The 20,466-nt window shown below is 39.0% G+C and overlaps 1 protein-coding gene across 6 annotated transcripts in view; it reads right to left on the bottom strand.

Annotated features, from left to right (window-relative positions):
• The window catches only part of CFAP91 (cilia and flagella associated protein 91), an 88,837-nt gene extending 70,369 nt beyond the window's left edge, over positions 1-18,468 (bottom strand). The window contains exons 1-6 of one of the 6 annotated variants that reach the window (XM_045502154.1): positions 18,348-18,468; positions 15,547-15,605; positions 9,170-9,246; positions 8,502-8,659; positions 6,307-6,390; positions 4,469-4,525 (exon numbers count right to left, since the gene is read on the bottom strand). In XM_045502154.1, coding sequence (XP_045358110.1) covers positions 4,469-4,525; positions 6,307-6,390; positions 8,502-8,635 — 275 coding nt within the window. In that variant the 5' untranslated portion in view covers positions 8,636-8,659; positions 9,170-9,246; positions 15,547-15,605; positions 18,348-18,468. Of the gene's footprint in view, positions 1-4,468; positions 4,526-6,306; positions 6,391-8,501; positions 8,660-9,169; positions 9,247-14,364; positions 14,652-15,546; positions 15,606-18,347 lie in introns of those variants that run through there. The other 5 variants (XM_045502150.1, XM_045502151.1, XM_045502152.1 and 2 more) reach the window with 5 other exon arrangements.
• Between the last annotated feature and the right edge of the window lie 1,998 nt (positions 18,469-20,466).

Genomic DNA, 20,466 nt, shown 5'->3' with positions numbered 1-20,466 from the left:
TTTGGAATGTTAGTACTTATTGATTTGATTTCTTTGATACAGGTCTATTTACATTGCCAATTTCCTCTTGTGTGAGTTTTGACAAGTTGTGTCTTTCAAATGATTAGCTTTTCATCTAGGTTATCAAATTTGCAAGCATAGAGTTATTCATAGTATTCCCTTATCTTTTTTTCATAGTAACCATCTGTATTTTCTTTTTAAAATTTTTATTTTATTTTATTATTCTCAGATTAGTTAACGTACTGTAGTCTTGGCTTCAGGAGTAGAACCCAGTGATTCATCTCTTACATATGATACCCAGTGCTCATCACAAAAAGTGTCCTCCTTAATGCCCGTCACCCATTTAACCGCCCCTCCCCCATCAACCCTCAGTTTGTTCTCTGTATTTAAGAGTCTCTTATGGTTTGTCTCCCTCTCTCTTTTTATCTTATTTTTCCTTCCCTTCCCCTATGTTCATCTGTTAAGGCCTCCCAAATTCCACATGAGTGAAACAATATGATATCCGTCTTTCTCTGACTGGTTTATTTCACTTAGCATAACATCCTCTAGATCCATCCATATTGTTGCAAATGGCAAGATTTCATTCTTTTTCATCACCAAAAAGTATTCCATTATATATATATACCACATCTTCTTAATCCATTCATCAGTTGATAGACATTTGGGCTCTTTCCATAATTTGGCTATTGCTGATAGCACTGCTATAAACATTGGGGTCCATGTGCCCCTCCAAATCAGCATTTTTTTATTCTTTGGATAAATTCCTACTGGTGCAATTGCTGGGTCGTAGGGAAGCTCTCTTTAATTTTTTGAGGAACCTCCACACTGTTTTCCAGAGTGGCTGCACCACTGTATCAGCTCTAGCAGTTTTTTGGTAGTGTCAGATTTTCCATGTAGAGTATCATTCCCACCAACAATGCAAGACGGTTCCTTTTTCTCCACATCCTCACCAGCATCTGTTGTTTCCTGATTTGTTAATTTTAGCCATTCTGACCGATGTGAGGTGGTATCTCACTGTGGTTTTGATTTGTATTTCCCTGATCATGAGCACTGTTGAGCATCTTTTCATGTGTGTTTGCTATCTTGATTTCTTCTTCGAGAAAGTATCTATTCATGTCTTCTGCCCATTTCTTCACTGGATTGTTTTTTGGGTGTTGAGTTTATTAAGTTCTTCTTAGATTTTGGATACTAACCCTTTATCCGATATGTCATTTGCAAATATCTTCTACCATTCCATTGGTTGCCTTTTTAGTTTTAAAAGGCAAGTTCAATTGCCTTTATAGCTTCCGTCACTATGCAGAGGCTTTTTATCTTGATGAAGTCTCATTAGTTTATTTTTGCTTTTGTTTCCCCTTGCCCGGTAAGAAGGTGCTATGACCAATGTCAAAGAGCTTACTGCCTGTTTTCTCCTCTAGGATTTTGATGGTTTCCTGTCTCACATTTAGGTCTTTCATCCATTTTGAATTTATTTTTGTGTATGGTGTAAGAAAGTGGGCCAGTTTCATTCTTATGCATGTTGCTGTCCAGTTTTCCCAGCTCCATTTGCTAAAAAGACTGTTTTTTTTCCATTGGATACTCCTTCCTGCTTTGTCAAAGATTAGTTGGCCATATACTTATGGGTCCATTTCTGGGTTCTCTATTCTATTCCATTTATCTATGTGTCTGTTTTGGTGCCAACACCATACTGTCTTGATGATTACAGCTTTGTAATACAGGCAAAAGTCTGGGATTGTGATACCTCCAGCTTTGGTTTTCTTTTTCAACATTACTTTGGCTATTCAGGGTCTTCTGTGGTTCCAAACACATTTTAGGATTGTTCTGGCCCTGTGAAGAATGCTTGTACAATTTTGATAGGGATTGCACTGAACGTGTAGATTGCTTTGGGTAGTATCAACATTTTAACAATATTTGTTTTTCTAATCCATGAGCATAGAGTGTTTTTCCATTTCTTTATGTCTTCTTCAATTTCTTTATAAACTTTCTACAGTTTTTAGCATACAGGTCTTTTACATCTTTGGTTAGGTTTGTTCCTAGGTATTTTATGGTTCTTGGTGCAATTATAAATGGGATCAATTCCTTTATATCTCTTTCTGTTACTTCATTATTGGTATATAGAAATGCAACCGATGTCTGTACATTGATTTTACATCCTGCAACTTTGCTGAGTTCATATATCAGCTCTAGCAGTTTTTTGGTCAAGTCAGGTTTTCCATGTAGAGTATCATGTCATCTGCGAAGAGTGCAAATTTGACTTCTTTACCAATTCAGATGCTTTTTATTTCGTGTTGTTGTCTGATTGCTGAGGCCAGGACTTCCAACACTATGTTGAACAACAGTGGTGAGAATGGACATCTCTGTCATGTTCCTGACTTCAGGGGTAAAGCTCTCAGTTTTTCCCCACTGAGGATGATATTAGCTATGGGCCCTTTGTATATGGCTTTTATGACATTAAGGTATGTTCCTTTTATCCCAACTTACTTGAGGGTTTTTATTAAGAGACGATGCTGTATTTTGTCAAGTGCTTTTTCTACATCTATTGACAAGATCACATGGTTCTTATCCTTTCTTCTATTAATGTGGTGTGTCACATTGATTGATTTGTGAATATTGAACTAGCCCTGCAGCCCAGGAATGAATCCCATTTGATCATGGTGAATAATTCTTTTAATATACTGTTGAATTTGATTTGCTAGTATCTTGTTGAGAATTTTTGTGTCCACGTTCATCAGGGATATTGGCCAATAGTTCTCCTTCTTAGTGGAGTCTTTGTCTGTTTTTGGAATCAAGGTAATGCTAGCTTCATAGAATGAGTAAGTAAAGACTCCAACAGCTAAACATGAAAAGGGTATGGCTGGAGAAGGCCAGCTGGTCCCCAGACAAGTCTATCCCTGCTAACATAAGGTGGAATTATCCTCACTGCGCAGAAATTCATCACGGCCAGAATTCCAGAGCTGACTTCATTCAGGGATACTGATTGATTCTTTAAAAACTTCTAAGAAGGACAGAGATTATCTAAGATGTCAACTGTCAAAGTTTGTTATAGGAAATCCCTCATGTCACAGTTAATTTAGAAAAGAAGTGAAAAGGCCCAGTGTTCATGACTATAGACCTCAGAACTCCCCATAATTAAATGAACAACTTTTAAACCTGATGTAATTATGACCTCCAAAGTAGATGATCCAGTGAGCCTATATTATCAAAGGTATCTTTAAGGATCTACTGGTCTCATATCTCTCCCTTTGCTCATATAAAACATTTCACTAAAAACAAGTCTGCAGCTGTCCTTGGGTAAAATGAACCACACAAAGTTGCTCTGTCAAGGGGGAGAGCAAGAAATCTATTCTCCGTCTATGTAAGAGCCATAGGTATCCATGCAGTCTTAAAAAAATCAAAGGAGAATTGGGATCATAACTGGCATTTATCTTAAGGATTACAGACATTTGATAACATATAGTCTATTCATAAAATGCTATATAATAAGGGGTAACCATATCCTTTAAATGCTTGTTTGAAAGGCAAGCCCTATCTAAATTTCGATTCAGAAATCTGAGACCTTAAAAAAGGTTTCTTTTCCTGATCATTTCATTTTTTTCTCTCAGACAAACATTAAGTTATACTGACACAGGAAACAGTAATAGCAAAAACAGTATAGCCCTAAAACAAAAGACTAGGAAACTGGACATTAATCCCAGATTCAGCTCTTATCCTTTACTTCTCTCTTACCTTGGTCCAATCCTCTTTGGGACAGAAACCATGTTTTATTGATCTTTGCATATTAAACATTTTTATTTTTTATTTTTGAGAACAGAGACAGATAGAGCATGAGTAGGGAAGGGGCACAGAGAGAGGGATACACAGGATCCAAAGCAGCCTCCAGGCTCTGAGCTGTCAGCACAGAGCCAACACGGGGCTCGAACTCGTGAACCTTGAGATCATGACCTGAGCTGAAGTCGGACGCTCAACCAACTGAGCCACCCAGGCGCCCCTGATCTTTGCATATTAAATTAACTTGTATAGCTTAGATGATTATTAAATTATGAAGTTCCAGTATTCAAAACCTATTTCATGACTGATTCATTTTCTTGATAAAATGTTGAAGAACTGTTGCCAAATAAGTGTGTGTTTCAGGTAAGTAAAAAGGATATTTAAACTTTTATTTTTACCATAACTCATAATAAGAAGAAATACATTTAACATCATAACCATTACATACGAATGTATGTATGTACCTATCCAAAACAAAAGTTATAAGCAAAAAAGCAATTTACCCTGATGCTTTTGCTTATTTTGTATTCAATTTTGTTTTCTAAAATGCTGTTCATCACCCACTAAAATATTTCATGACTTTCGAATGATTTGTGATCCAGAATTTGAAAAATATTGATCTAGAGAACTATCTTCTGGAAATAAGCATGGGAACAAACAGCAAATAAACTAGAAAAAAAGTATTAAAATAATGGCTACTTACTTGGTTACTGCAAAAACAACATTAAGTGGCATCTGTTGATGAAATGGAAGGAAAGGCCTGGCGGGAGAAAGAAGAACACAAACATGTGGGACTTATGCATTTTGTGTTCTCTGTGCCTTATTCCAACTCTCAGATTCGTCCCTTAAAATCAGTGAGCTTGAATATCCCATAAATCTGTAATCTGCAAACCTGGGCAAACACAAAATCACTGGGCAGTGGGGAGATTTTTGTTTAATTTTTTTTTTCAACGTTTATTTATTTTTGGGACAGAGAGAGACACAGCATGAACGGGGGAGGGGCAGAGAGAGAGGGAGACACAGAATCGGAAACAGGCTCCAGGCTCTGAGCCATCAGCCCAGAGCCCGACGCGGGGCTCGAACTCATGGACCACGAGATCGTGACCTGGCTGAAGTCGGACGCTTAACCGACTGCGCCACCCAGGCGCCCCGAGATTTTTGTTTAAAATGCAAATTACCAGGTCTACCCCAGGAGACTCAGTACATTTAAAGTAGAGCTAATGAATCTGCATTTTTAATAAACATTCTGATGTTTTCTCTGAAGATGGTAAAGAAGCCACACTTTCAGAAGTGGTGCCTTCTACCTGGACTTCAGTTGGTCATTAGATCCCACTTCCTTGAGACATTCTGAAATTCCCAGTGATTTAGTTTTAAAAACTACCCCCAGAAAGTCTAGAAATTGAGTATACCATGTTAAAAATTTAACATTTCTCTGAAAAATCAGCATCACATAACTTCCATAAGGAGGATGCTCACAAATAACAATGCAGATTACAAATTTACTTTCTCAAGGAAGCCTATGTATGTATATCAAGATTTTTTTCCTTTTTTTTCCAATATATGAAGTTTATTGTCAAATTGGTTTCCATACAACACCCAGTGCTCATCCCAAAAGGTGCCCTCCTCAATACCCATCACCCACCCTCCCCTCCCTCCCACCCCCCATCAATCCTCAGTTTGTTCTCAGTTTTTAACAGTCTCTTATGCTTTGGCTCTCTCCCACTCTAACCTCTTTTTTTTTTTTTTTTTTTCCTTCCCCTCCCCCATGGGTTTCTGTTAAGTTTCTCAGGATCCACATAAGAGTGAAACCGTATGGTATCTGTCTTTCTCTGTATGGCTTATTTCACTTAGCATCACACTCTCCAGTTCCATCCACGTTGCTACAAAGGGCCATATTTCATTCTTTCTCATTGCCACGTAGTACTCCATTGTGTATATAAACCACAATTTCTTTATCCATTCATCAGTTGATGGACACAAGATTATTTTTCTAACCACATAAAACCTATAGGGAGATCCTCATTTTAATTTGACTATATGGTTATCACATGAGTATTAATCACAAATGAAATGAAGTGAAACTTTCAACCATGTTCGTTTTGGCAACATTCACACAACAGATAGCAAACGTCACCTACGTGTCCACTTATAACAATTGCCCATGTACTATGACTGTCATGGTGTCCCTGCTGCATCTCACTTGATTTGATGACTTCATTTTGTTCTCAAATATACGTTCCTATTTACAGCTAATAGCTCTGAAGTCAGGCAGATTTAGCTGGAAATCCCACATCTGCCACTTACTAATTTAAGAGACTTCAAGCAATTTACTTCTCCTGTCTTGGTCTCAGCTTCCTTACTAATAAATGGGGATAATATATCTTATCCTATATTTCTGTTGTAAAAATTGATTATATATATCAAGCACTTAAATTGGTGCCTGGCACACTGCATGCACTCAGAAGTGACAGCTGGTATCATTATCATAAAGACATTCTCTAAAAATACCAGGGCTCATTTTCATTAGTAACTACTTTTTACCTTTCAAAGTATTTATAGCGATTCTTTCCAGTTACTTCAGGATCTGCATAAACCTCTTTGGCCATCTGAAAAGATGTATCTGTTCTAAAATGAAGCAGGAGAACATTATTAAAGTCTAACATGTCATTTCCAAACATTTCTATTTCATATTTTTATGTCTATAAAGTAGGAGATACACAGGGTATCTGAGACTGAGAGCAAAGTCTTCTCTAACATGCATCTGACTGACCTACATCTCAGACTAGATAATACAGTAAAACCTTAGATTGTGAGTAACTTGTTCTGTGAGTGTTCTGTAAGACAAGCAAACATTTCTAACAAATTTTACTTGATAAATGAGCAATGTCTTGCAATACAAGAGGTACCAGATGACAAATGTCACATGGTCACAACTGAGCCAATGGTTCTTCTCTCTCTCTCTCTCACTGCGGGGCTGTCGGTGATCGTCTTCCATGCTCAGCTGTTCAGTCTCAGGCCATGGTGTTTGGCAGAAATCAGTGATTTTTGAGAATGTTGGAAGGTGACCACAACTGACACTGGTATTTTCTTGTCACTTCAAAACACCTGTGGACAGTGGCACCTGCGTGGCTCAAGTCGGTTAAGCGTCCGACTTCAGCTCAGGTCATGATCTCACAGTTTGTGAGTTCGAGCCCCGCATCAGGCTCTGTGCTGACAGCTCAGAGCCTGGAGCCTGCTTCAGATTCTGTGTCTCCCTCTCTCTGCCCCTCCCCCACTCACGCTTTCTCTCTCAAAAATAAATAAACGTAAAAAAAAAAAAAGTTCAAAGCACCTATGGACAGTCCTTTGCTTTTCCATACAAGAGTAAGCCTAGGAATGCTTTGCTTCATTCTAGGACAGGTTGCCTGCAGATAAAGACCCTTTCCTTTGCTGCCTTATTGCCAGTTACATTAAATATAGTAAATGACAAAGAGTTTATTAATACTGTACTGTAGTCAATATCCATGTGAGTGTATACATTGGTGCCCATGCAGTAAAAGATTCCACTGAGCCAAGAGACAGCAGTGATTCCATTAGTGAAAGTCATCCTACACAATAACCCTCCTCTCTCTTGTCTCCCTCACACCAGCCATGAAGGTTTTCAAAGGTAAGTGCAGGTTAATTTGTTCACTTTTCTTTATATTTTGTATTTTCCTTATGATTTTATATTATATTACAGTGTTGTAATCATTTTTATATGAATATTTTTGGGTTGTGGAACTAATCATCTGAGTGTCCATTATTTCTTATGGGGAAATTCGCTTTGATATACAAGTGCTTTGGATTACAAGCGTGTTTCCAGAATGAATTATGCTCTCAAACCAAGGTTTTGATGTAATTACTTTCCCTGAGCCAGGAAGCCAGGAACTAACAAGAGGAAGTAAGAGTAAGAAAAGAGTAGATATAGGCTATCCCACATACAAAAATGCATACTTTTAATTAATAGCACATAGGAATAACAGAGTTTTAAAAGACAATTTTTTATGTCCATGCTGAAAGGTAGCTTTTTAAAATTTACTAAGTTTGACTTAAATAATTAAAAGAATAAAGAATTCAAGAGACTTATCTCTGAAGGTGCTTTGGCTGTAAGTCCCCAAAAATATATATTTATATACTAGCAGAAAGGTATAGTTGCAATTTCTAAGATAGATCAAAGAAACAACAAATTCAGTTCCCTCTACCTTTGCTGGAAAGTTGTTATTTAATATATATATTCACTCCAAGGTTCTGAGAATATCTACTAACCTATAAACCTATAACCACTGCCCCTGAATCAGGCTTGTTTTGGGTAGAGGGGTTAACATATTTTTTTCAATGTTTATTTACTTTTGAAAGAGAGAGAGAGAGAGAGAGAGAGAGAGAGAGACAGACACAGGGTGTGAGCGGGCAAGGGGCAGAGAGAGGCAGACACAGAATCCAAAGTAGGCTCCAGGCTCTGACCTGTCAGCACATAGTCCGACACGGGGCTCAAACCTATGAACTGCGGGGTCATGACCTGAGCTGAAGTCAGACACTTAACTGACTATGCCACCCAGGCCCCCCCACTAGGTAGAGGGGTTAAGAGAGAGAATTGGGGGTCAATCAACCTAGGTATAACATCACAATTGTACTTTCAAAAAATGAAGAATAAAAAATTTTAAGAAGAAAAATAAATTCATTAAAAACATGAGTAGCAACCGAAGCTACCTGACACTTACATGGCAAGGTGCCAGAGGGCTTCTCTGTGTTTCTCCTCATGTCTCTTCCATTCCTGACGGATGAATGGTGGGACAGGGTCTGCCTTCCTCCAATACAGAGAATATCTTGGATAATGAATCAGGTTACTGAACATGGTTCTAAACCTGGGAACTTTTCTCTAATATTAAGACAGGGAGGTAGGGAAGAAAAGGACAAAATTTTACCATCAGATTTTCTAAAGCATTTTATTTATTATTGTAAATTTTTTTTAAAGGTACAAAACAGCGACTGTGGCATAGAAAGAAGAGATATTGTATATGCACAGACTATCTCTAGAAAGATACCCAAGAAACTGATAATAGATGACTACGAGAAGGGGCCTGAGGGTCAAAATTTACTTCACACTATATACGCTTTTGTACTACTTGAATTCTTTTAACACAGGCATACGTAACTTTCCCCACTGAAATAAATTAGGTTATCATGAATCCTTTATTCACTATTAATTAATATTCACACTGAGCCACAAGTATCAAGATGCCTTGTCCCCTAGGAATCATGACAAAGTAATTCCTGCAGAATATAAAATCCACTGGAGATCTGATGACTAGTTAATCTGATCAGTGCAGTTAGCAAAACTAGATGGTTCAAGTTCATCAGGCTGCCTTAGTGAATGAATTAGACCTACCAGTCTGTTTCGAATCAGGTTAGCTTGGATATTTGCCTGTGTGTAGTCTTTCTCACTTGACACAATAAACAATGGGTCTGCAAAATAAGCAATAAGGTAGTATAAGGAATAGAACATACTCCTGGGCTGAGAATAATGGCAAAACAATGTAATTACTTAATTGGGAAACAAATTATAAAAATTAGATACTGCCTAAATCTGTAGCAACTCACAGCCCTGTTACTCTACCACCAGTGAGAGTCTATTAGATTCATCTCTTTTCAACGTATTCCAAAGTCAGTTTACAGAAATGGAAGGCAAAAAGAAGGCCTAATAAGTTCTCAAGCACCAGAGCTTAAACATGCGGTCTTCTCTCCTATGAACAAACCACTTTCTGGGTCTGGATAGGCCAGGAAATACTCTAAGATGAAAGACCATGTATACACTCACTACACCCATCTGCAAGTGAAAGAAATAACACATTTGGGCACTACTTCCCCTATTCAGGACAAAAGAAAGATACAAACTCTTCACAACATGGTACCTCAGAATTGATAAATGTAGTAAGTAAATGTCATTGTCTAACAAGAGATAAATAAAATCAGCTATAATTCACTCCTCAAATCTGTAAGTATGTTGATGACAGGACTAAATTTTTCTCCAAAGTTCAACAAAAGATTGCCATTATTTTAAGTATGTGCTTGTTAGATATATCTTTAAAGTGACATATTCAAGCTTTATTGTACCATCCCTTAAAATTAAACAGTATGGCATTAAATTCATAAGCAAGTCTATTCAGAAACAGACTTGATTTCCCAAGTTCACATCTCTTAAGAAACAAATACCCTGACCAACTAGTCTAGATGACTTGGTAACATACTTCTTCTAATATGCTGATATGGTGATTTATAGGTAATTTAATTTAAATTTAATTTAGATAATGTGAGTCAGTTCCTAGAGTCTAATAATTCCTCAGTTACCCAACAAAAATGATATACTGGATACAGACATTTAATATTCCCCCCAAGGTTGAAAAGCTATAAGAGGCTCAAGCTCTCTTTCATTCAAGAAAGATTTATTGACTGACTACTATGTTCAAGGTGCTTGGAACACATCAACAAAAAGATAAAGATCCCTGACTTCATGAGAGAGAAAGACAATAATAACAACATAACAAATTAGCATATTATATAATACGTTAGAGTTAGAGGGTAGTGAGTATTACTAAAAAAAAAAAATGGGGAAAGAACAGCTAAGGGAGATGGGGCTGCAATTTTACACATGGTAGTCACAGCAGGCCTCCCTGAGAAGGTGACATTTAAGGAGACTTGCAAGTGGGGAGTTAACTATACAGTTATCTGAAGGAAGACGTTTGAAGCGGAGAAAACAGCTAGAGCAAATGCCCTAGGAGAGCGGCATGCCTGACATGTTTAGAGAACAGCAAAGAGGCCAACATGATTGAAACACAGTGAGAGAGGGAAAAAATAATAGATAAAAGGTCAGGGAAGTTACCCAGGGCCTACATCACATGGAGCTTTGTGAGCCACTGAAAAAAATTTGGCTTTAATCTGAGTAAAGTGGGAACCACTGCAAGATTTTGAGCCAAGAAGCGATAAAATCTGACTTACATTTTAAAATGTTCATTGTGGTTGCCCATGAAGAACAGACCTCACGGAAGCAATGGAAGAGGCAGGGAGACCTATTAGGAGGTTACTGCAATAAGCCTAGAGAAGAGATATGATGTTGGTTTGCACCATGGTGGTGGCAACAGAAGTGATGATATAGGGCAGGATTCTAGATATATTTTTAAGGTGGAACAGAAGGGACTTATTAATGTGTTGGAATGGTGTGAGAGAGAGAGAGAGAGGAAACATGATGGCCTCAGCAGCTAAAGTATGGGGTTGGTATCAACTGATACAGGAAAACCTGTGGTGGAGCAAGTTTGTAGGGAGAACATTAGGAAAGCATGCTTAGGTATCTATTATGTGTCCAAGTGGAGATATAAAGTAGGCAATTTCATATACAAATCTACAGTTTGGGATAAAGTCTGGACCTGTGAATACAAACTTGGGAATCATCATTTTTAGATATTATCTTCTTTAGCTTCATCACCCAAATCCACCTCTATGACTCAAGTTGAGAAGGTGATGGAAACTGGGCTGATTTAGGAATGACAAGGCCAAATTTTATGGCCTAAAATTACAGACTAGTGAATTTGAAGGCAGGACGAACGCACCTGTTTAAAGGGAAGAAGGCTATAGCTTCAACATGTCTGATATATTGGGAATAGCATCGGACGAAGGGAAACTTCTATTCGTATTCTTTTTTTAAGTGATTTAAAAGACGTCACTGGGCCTATGTTTCCAACTGTGTTGTTCATCTTAAGTGAATTTAGCCTGCATTTCCCCTAACTCTAAATAATAAATTATAAACCATTCTCCTCTTATTCCTATAAGGAGTATGAAGACATGATCTATAGAAACATTCCTGCCATCTATAGAAGATAATTACACAATACTATGTGATTTATGACTACACATTCTGTAACATACCCTACAATTGTGATCATAATCATTGCTCAAAGGCAATAGAAAGACCCCTGAGATGCCGAGGTAATGGCACTCACCAGGCATCACTTGCTTATTCTTACACGAGTGTTAAGTGCTTTATGTGCAATATTCCATTTAATCCTCACAAAAACCCAATGAGGTAGGCACTAGGCCTCCATTTTATAGGTGAGTAAACTGAGGCTTCAAGAAGTTAGCCACTTACTGATGGAACAGTTAGAATATGAACTCCAATTCTTCTGGCTCCCAGGCCTTACATTACCAAAAGCCCATGAATTTTACAGGGAAAAGTTTCTCATGGAAATCATGAGAAAGCCCCTCAGCCAATTTACCCATCTTGTAGAAACTGTTCTAATAAGCCTAGGAAGTTGTCACACCAAGTAATCATAAGAGACAGGAAGTGTTTCAAACCCCAAGACATAATGATCACTTTTAGGGAAAGGCATAATAAATTGCATATTCTGGGGGAAAAGATAGCAAGAAAGAGCTTATGATAAACCTAGAAAGCATTTTAAAACATTTTTGGAAGCTAGAAAAATTAAATGGATCATATATTTAAAAGGCTTTAATTATCAGGGCAATAGTGTAGCTACTAATCCAACAAATTTAGATTCAGGAAAGTGATAACATATGGTGGTCACTTAGACATTTGAGAGACACAAAACATTTAGCAAAAAATTGAGGAAACTGCAAAATGGTATACAAATGAGGTATGATCTATAAAAAAATGATGTTAACTCTAAAGTACTTTACAAATGTATCTGAATTAACCTTAATTGCTAGAGTGATCAGAGAGGTAAAAATTACATTTAATGAAGACACCCAAAGCTTCTTGGAGGAGCAAAAGCCTTGCAGACAATTAACTATGGTGAAAAGGCCATTGGGTTTGAGGGGTGTGGGTGGGTGAAGGGTGAAAAAACTTGGAAAGGTGCTTATGTGTGTGTATCACTGACCACAACACCTACCCACCGCAGTTCTTTCTGTCAGGATGGAAATCTGACCCAAGCCAGTCAACTCATTGGCTGGTCAAGAACATATCTTATTTCTCCAATTTGCAGCTAAGATACACAAGGACTCACAGATGGGCTTTATTTAGGATAAGAGGCCATGTAGACTGCCACCCCAGTCCCTGTCATAGTAAAAGAAATCCATAAACAAGTGGCTTTCTGTCAGATGGAAGGACACATATATGCACAGAAAAAAGCAGGGTTAGAGTTGCCAGATAAAATACAGGATCCTCTAAATTTAAATTTCACGTAAGCAATGAATAACTTTTTATATAAATAGATCCCAAATATTGCATGGGACTAAAATATTACTTGTTATTTATCTCAAATGCAAATTTAACTGCACATCCTGTATTTTTACTTGCTAAATCTGACAACCTAAACAAGGTTAAAAAAAAAAAATAGGTCCAAGAAATCAAGCAGAAGGGCACTACACCTTAGTTGTGACCTTCCCTGTCTTGGTTCTACTTTATCCTGGCTATATTATGCTTCCTGTCCATTAATAGACGTGAGATTGCCCGTCTAATTGGAAGAATCCAAACTTTATTTGGCCTATTTTGAGTGGGTTTCTGTTCCTTGCAAGGGACACGGAAACATTTAGTAACCCCCTGCAGAAAAAAAAAGGGGGGGGGGAGAGACTTTTAAGGATAAAAGACAGGAAACTTGATAAATTATTTGCCTGTCTTTACTAAATAAGTATATCCCATTCTCAAATTACTTTTGAAATAAACATGGTGTGCTTACAAGGGTTTACTAGATTTATTTTACAAGACGAAACCAAGAGTGAATAAAGAAAGCCACAGGCCAGAATATGTAAGCAACCATTACAAAGCCCCTATACCAGGAAATGGGTAACCTATTGATTCCCAGTGAAAGAAGATCCTGGGAATCCCAGAGGAGATACCACACGGTTAAAAGCAATGCAAGGTTCAGGTGAAAAGCATGGGACTGCTGAGGGCAAAATCGGAAAAAAAAAAAAAAAATGTACCAACACTGGAATAGGTGCTGAGAAGCCTGCAAAAATGTGTAAAACAAGAACTTAAAGAACTTAAGGTCCAGTAGAAGAGACAGAACATAAACGGGCAAGCTGGGCATTAAAATAAACTGGGGCTTTACTGATCCAAAGGAACACAGTGGACCTAGTTTATAAGCAGTGCTTTGATAAATAACAGTCAGTTTTAAAAGAGAGAGAGAAAACTGAAAACAAAGGCGAGATAAACTGGTACTTCTTTATCTACAAAGCCAAATTTGGAGTTGCCCAGAGAATGGGAGAGGGAAGGTCATTTTTGTCTGGCACTTCATACAGTTAGAATGAGGGAATGTTGAGTGAATCTCCAAGTCTGCTAAATCATTGCATACATTTCTGGATAACAAAACACCCGGTACAGGTTTCAGAAAGATTGCTTAAAGCTGTGCAGACTATCTGGAAAAGACGGTGGGGACAGTAAAGCGATTGCGCGCGGTGTTCCTCCTAGACGCAGAGCGCACCTGCTGCTTCCGACGCGCGCACAGGAGCACCGCCACCTGGGGAGCTCTGCGCTGCTCTCACCCAACAAAGGATAACCGTGGTCAGGGGATCGTCCCGAGGCTGGTCTCCCGTTCACCTCGCCCCTTAGCCGGGTATCACCGACCCAAAGCCCACCTAGGCCAGGAGTCGACAACTCTGGAGGGAGGTCCGGTGCCGCCCTTACCGTACAGAAAATCATACGGTCGACTGGAGGAGACGTTGCCCCAGGTCCCCGACTTCACCCCGCACCGGGTTTGAGACACCTGAGGGTTGGCCTGGGGCTCCTCGATAGTCACTACATGGTTCATGGTGTCGACTCTTCCCTCCGGCCAGCCGGAGACCAACCAGAAAAGCCTAGCTGTTGTGCGCACGGCAGCTATGGTAACCTCCGCCAGAACGCTAAGAGAAGGGGCGGGGCGAGGAGCAGGAGAGGATGGTCCGGACAAATGCGCGGGGAGGGGCTTGGAACGGAAGGGCGGGGATTGTGTGGGAAAGGACCAGTAGGGTGAAGAAAAGGGAGGGGTGGGGCGAGACGCAGGAAGGGAAGGAAGTGGGGAAAGGAGAGCGCGGAGGAGCGTAAAAGGGTGTGTGGGGTGGGGAGAGAAGAAGGATGGAAAAGAAGGGCAGGCTTGAGGAGGGAAGGGTGCCGGGTGGGGAAGGGCGTCCTCACTTCTCACTGCACTTACAAGAGTACCGCGAGCCCTCGACCGCCTTCCTTGGGCCCTCGCCCGGAGAGCAGCCAGAGGCTGCTCTTCAAATCCAGCAGAGATTTGACCATTACAATTCTTAACTCTTTCGGAAATCCCAGGGAAATCTCAATCTTCTAGTATAGTTTAGGTTTTTCATTTCCGACATCCCCTTTACGCAGCGCTTGTTCTGCTTTTAAAACTATTAAGCAAAATTTTAAACATAGGCAAAGGTAAATCCACTTTTAATAACCTTCACGGACTCATCACCAAGAATCAACAATTAACATTTTGCCCATCTAGTTTCATCCCCTCGCCTGCTCCGTGTTTAACTATTTTGAAACAGATCCCAGACATTTTACCCTTAAATTAATCTGCATCTCAAACTGACACGGATTTTCTTAACTTCACCACCATTATCACATGTAACAAAATTAGTAATTCCTTTGTATCATCTAATACTCAATACATATTCAAATTAACTTGGCTGAATCCAAAATATCATTTAATAGTTGGGGTTTTTTTTCCCATTAAAAGCATAAAAAAAAAAGTCTTCACACTGCATTTTGGTATGTCTCTTAAGTCTTATCCTAGAACAATAGATTTCTAATACTTTGAATGATTTTATTACCTGGGATTCTTCTATAAACTTTCTCTCACCAGCTCTGGTTATCATGAAATACAGGGATCCTAGAAGAAAGGCGTGATAAATGCTGGGCTTTTTCACTTTAATTATAAAATTTCAGAGAAATTAGTTGGTCCCCTAGCAACCTCCAATGTTAACCAGTAAGGTTTTGTTTAGTTATTATTAGCAATGCATACATTTTACATATCTGATGAGTTTTAATCCATTATTATTTATGATGCTCAAATTATCCTGTTAGGCTAGTGGCCCACCTTAGAGTTGACTTCTTTATCCCTTTGATGTGATCTATATACACATAGAATAAGCCTCTTGGACTGCTATCCCTCTTTCCACACATACTCCTGGTTTTGTTTGCTCCTAAACTTCTTGGGGCTTTTGAACCAGCCATATACTTTGTCACTCCCAAGTCTTTGCTCAAACTGATTTCTTTGCCTAAAATGCTTTTTCCTATTTATGCACCCCAACTAATTTAGGTCTCCTTGAAGACTCAGTGCTAACCTTACTACATTTATGTAGCTTCCCCAAATCCCCCAAATAGATTGAGGGTTCATTCTTTCTTCCAATGCTATAGTAGCACCAATATCATGGATCACCTTGCATTAGTAATGGTTTGCAACTCTCCTGCACACAACTGTGCGTTCATTGTGGACACAGGCCTTCACATGGTCATTTGGTATCTCTGAAGTACCTGGTAAATAAAATCTTAATAAAACGATTCCTAAATGAATAAATACATCCACTTATTAAACAAATTTACTGTCAGGGCACCTAGGTGGCTCAGTCAGTTGAGTGTCCAACTTTGGCTCAGGTCATGATCTCACAGTTTCTGGGTTTGAACCCCACATTGGGCTCTGTGCTGACAGCTTAGAGCCTGGAGCCTGCTTCAGAGTCTGTGTCTCCCTCTCTTTCTGCCCTTCCCCCACCGGTTCTCTCTCTTTCTCTCTCCCCCCCAAAAATAAATAAAAAAAAAAACAAACAATTTACTGTCTACTATAAAATAGGTATTGAAGATTCTGAGATAATTTATACAGCTCATTGGATGGTGAAGAAAACAGACCCAGAAACAAATAAAATACAATGTTGTATGGTGTGATATTTTTCTGTCTGTGGGCATAGCTACATTTCCACTTTCTGTCCATTTTCCCCAGAATGCTCCTCACCCCTGGCCCCCCCATCTTCCCGCTGCTGACTTCTCATCGTTCAAGTTCTCAGCTAAAATGTCCCCTCAGAAAGACTTACCTCACTGAATCACATAAATTAATCTTAAGTAGCCAACAACCAGCCCCCTCCATAAATACACTGGAAGACATTCACCAATAAATATGTCAAATGTGATGAGATAAGTGACTATGTGAATGTCTTACATAGACTGTACTGGCCATTTTACAGGAGTTGTTCACTCTCTCCCTTGCTGGGAGGAAGCAAGTAGCCATGTTGGGGACCCTACGTACCAAAGTACCAATCCTCTTGGAGCTGAGGGCAGCCTCCAACCCACAGCCAGCAAGAAACGAAATCCTTCAATCCTACAACTGCAGGAAACTGAATTGTGCCAACAACTTGAGTGAAATTAAAAGCATATCCTTCCCAGGGCATGTGGGTGGCTCAGTGGGTTGAGCATCCATCTCTTGATTTCGGCTCAGATCATGATCTCATGGATCATGAGTTCAAGCCCAATGTTGGGCTCTGCGTGGACAGCATGGAGCCTACTTGGGATCCTCTCTCTCTCTCTCTCTCTCTCTCTCTGTCCCTCCCCTGCTCACACTTTCTAAATACGTACATACATACATACTTTAAAAAAAAAAAGGATATCCTTCCCCATTAGAGCCTCAGATAAGACCACAGTTTCATCCAATATCTTGATTGTAGTCTTGTGAGACCCTAATAAGAGGAGCTACTTAAGCCATGTCTAGATTCCTAACTATAAAAAACTGAGATAATAAATGTGTATTCCCACTAGGTTTTTGCTAATATTGCTACACAGCAAGAATTAACATTAGTTAATTCCACTAATGTGGAATCTTTATGAAATTACATTCTGCGTCTTGTGGTTTACTTGTATAAAAGTAACTTTGATAATGTAGAGAGGCGTAAGTTAATAAAAAACCCATGTTGGGAGACAGTTCGCCGTGTTTCTGCTTGTCTTGTAAGGGGGATACTGTCTGCCTTGTTCCTTTGTGTAGGAAACAACCTTGGACAATAGAGATAGTGTGTGATTCTGGAGTAAAGGGCAGGTTTGCTAACAACTTTAGAAGTCAGATGGTCTCCCTTTGAGCAAAGGGCATACATTCTTACTGCCTATTATTAAAGATTTGGGTTTCCTAATATCATTATTTTTTTCCTATAATGCAACCCAGTGTGTATGCAGATGTCATCTGGCCTTCGTTACATCACCGTGTGGGAATTGGGGCTCAGAGAACTGGCACAAAAATGCTGATACATTACTGCTATGGCTGTAAGAAATAAATTATCCCTTATCTCTAACCTAACAGTTGTCTGGCTTCTATTAGCGTTCATGGGACTGTGGTAGGCAAATTGGGTAAAATTTCAAAACTTTCAGAGTTCTTGAAAAGCTACAGAGCATAATGTATTGCACATCTTTAACTGTGAAATTTGGAAAGCTTTCCCCCATCCCCAGAAACAGAAGTGTAAATACTATACAAAATTACCTCCAAACTTATTAACTAGGGAAGTGAGAATTCAGGACCTGTAATTCTTCTGTCTCAGCATATGGTGTCACTCCTCTACCAACATCAACTACCCACCCTTGCTTGGTGAAGTCTCCATACCTGGAATTAGTTAGGCATGAAAAATAGCTAAGTACTTTCATCATGGAGGGATTTTAGTTGTTGCTTGTTACATTACTAGGGCTGTCATCCACAGAATTCTTGGTGCCATTCATAGGTGATGTTCCCATTCAGTACTTCACAATAACATATTCACTGTACTGTAAAAAAAAGTCCATTACAGTGACCTTTTCAACTCTTGCTGCCTACTAATGTAGCAATTACAATAGCACTAACAAAGAGCCCCAGGGGCTTAAAATAGTAATGTATTGCTGATTATAATCATAACTGGGAAGCGAGAATGTGATATGAAATGTACTAATCAAACCAGCCTCTGAGTTGCCTCTGTAAAACAGATGGTTGAATCTAATCTCTTTTTTTTTTTTTTTTTCAATTTAAATTCAAGTTAGTTAACATACAGTGTAGTCTTTAGTATTGGCTTCAGGATTCATCCCGTGATTCATCTCTTACATAAGACACCCAGTGCTCATCCCAAAAAGTGCCCTCCTTAATGCCCATCACCCATTTAACCCATCCCCCCATCCACCTCCCTTCCAGTTTGTTCTCTGTATTTAAGTCTCTTATAGTTTGCTTCCCTCTCTGTTTTTATCTTATTTTAGTTTCCACACGCCACCTACTCTCAATTTAATCTCTAATTACAGCTCTCTAAAATTGTGTTTTTCTTGGAGGAAGTGGGTTTTTGAGATTTTTCTTGGGGGAGAATGGGAAATACTAAATGTCATTGTTTTATACTCCTACGTTTCCTTTAATACTAAAACCATCCTGTTGCTGGGTAAACTCCAGAGACCTAGGGCCCTGGGGAACTGACCCAGCCAGACCTGAAGGAGTTGCTGAAGGTTCTTGGTCCTGTCACGAGAAGGAACTCAAGGACACACACTCAGCATAGTGGATGAGTAACAGAAGCAGGAAAGTTTATTAAATCAAAAAGTACACTTTGGAAATATGAGAGCAAGAAAGAAAGTGAGAGCGATGCATGCCCTGAGGGTTTGGGTGTCTTGTTATTGACCTTTGCTAACTAGGAGTCAGAATATTTATTACTTGGGAAACAATGCTTCATGTTTTTTCTTCCTAATTTGGTCAGAGGTTTCTCTTAACAGCATCCACAACCTTGGCTCAGTCTTGTTAGATCTAGCTTCTTGTGGAGTGCTGCCAGGACAGGCTTCTGACTTTCCCAACAACTGGCCATGACTTCCTCGGTGCTGGCCTCCAGGTATCCTGTTAGAACCTAACTAACTGCCTACTCTAACAATCCCACAAGTCTAAGACATTTAGACTAAGTAAGAAAAGTAAAGAATGACGTTAATGTAAAAACCAATCATTAACCTTAAAGCTTACCTCTTCATAAATTAAAAGGCAGAAGAAAAAGTAACCTACATGTGTGGGGTAGCTGTGACATTCTGAAAGAAGAGGAGAGGCAAGTAGCTGGATATAAACAACTAAATATTTCACCTTGGAAAGGAATATCTTTTGGTCCTCTTTTTCATGGGCAGGAGAATACTCCATTCTGAAGAAGCAGTTGTTGGAAGGGTTTTAAGAGTCACAGTGCTCAGGGAGGAAACTAAGAGATTGTTAATATCTTGAACACAGCTCATTAAAGGAAGTGGGGGCAGGGTAAGAAGGGGCTGTTACCCAACTGCAGAGTTAATACCTATATTTCTCAAGCTGTTCCAAAAAATAAAAATGGAAGGAAAACTTCTAGACTCATTCTATGAAGCCAGCATTACCTTGATTCCTAACCCAGACAGAGACCCCATAAAAAAACAGAACTACAGGCCAATATCCCTGATGAACGTGGATGCAAAAATTCTCAACAAGATACTAGCAAATCAAATTCAACAGCATATAAAATGGATTATTCACCATGATCAAATGGGATTCATTCCTGGGCTGCAGGTCTGGTTCAATATTCACAAATCAATCAATGTGATACATCACATTAATAAAAGAAAGAATAAGAACCATATGATCCTGTCAATAGATGCAGAAAAAGCATTTGACAAAATACAGCATCTTCTCTTAATAAAAGCCCTCAAGAAAGTCGGGATAAAAGGAACATACTTAAACACCATAAAAGCCATATATGAAAAGCCCACAGCTAATA

Source organism: Leopardus geoffroyi, chromosome C2 (assembly GCF_018350155.1).
Source record: "Leopardus geoffroyi isolate Oge1 chromosome C2, O.geoffroyi_Oge1_pat1.0, whole genome shotgun sequence".
Taxonomy (NCBI): Eukaryota; Metazoa; Chordata; class Mammalia; order Carnivora; family Felidae; genus Leopardus; species Leopardus geoffroyi.
The sequence above is the reverse complement of the archived record's forward strand: the minus strand, read 5'-3'. Positions and strand labels throughout refer to the sequence as shown.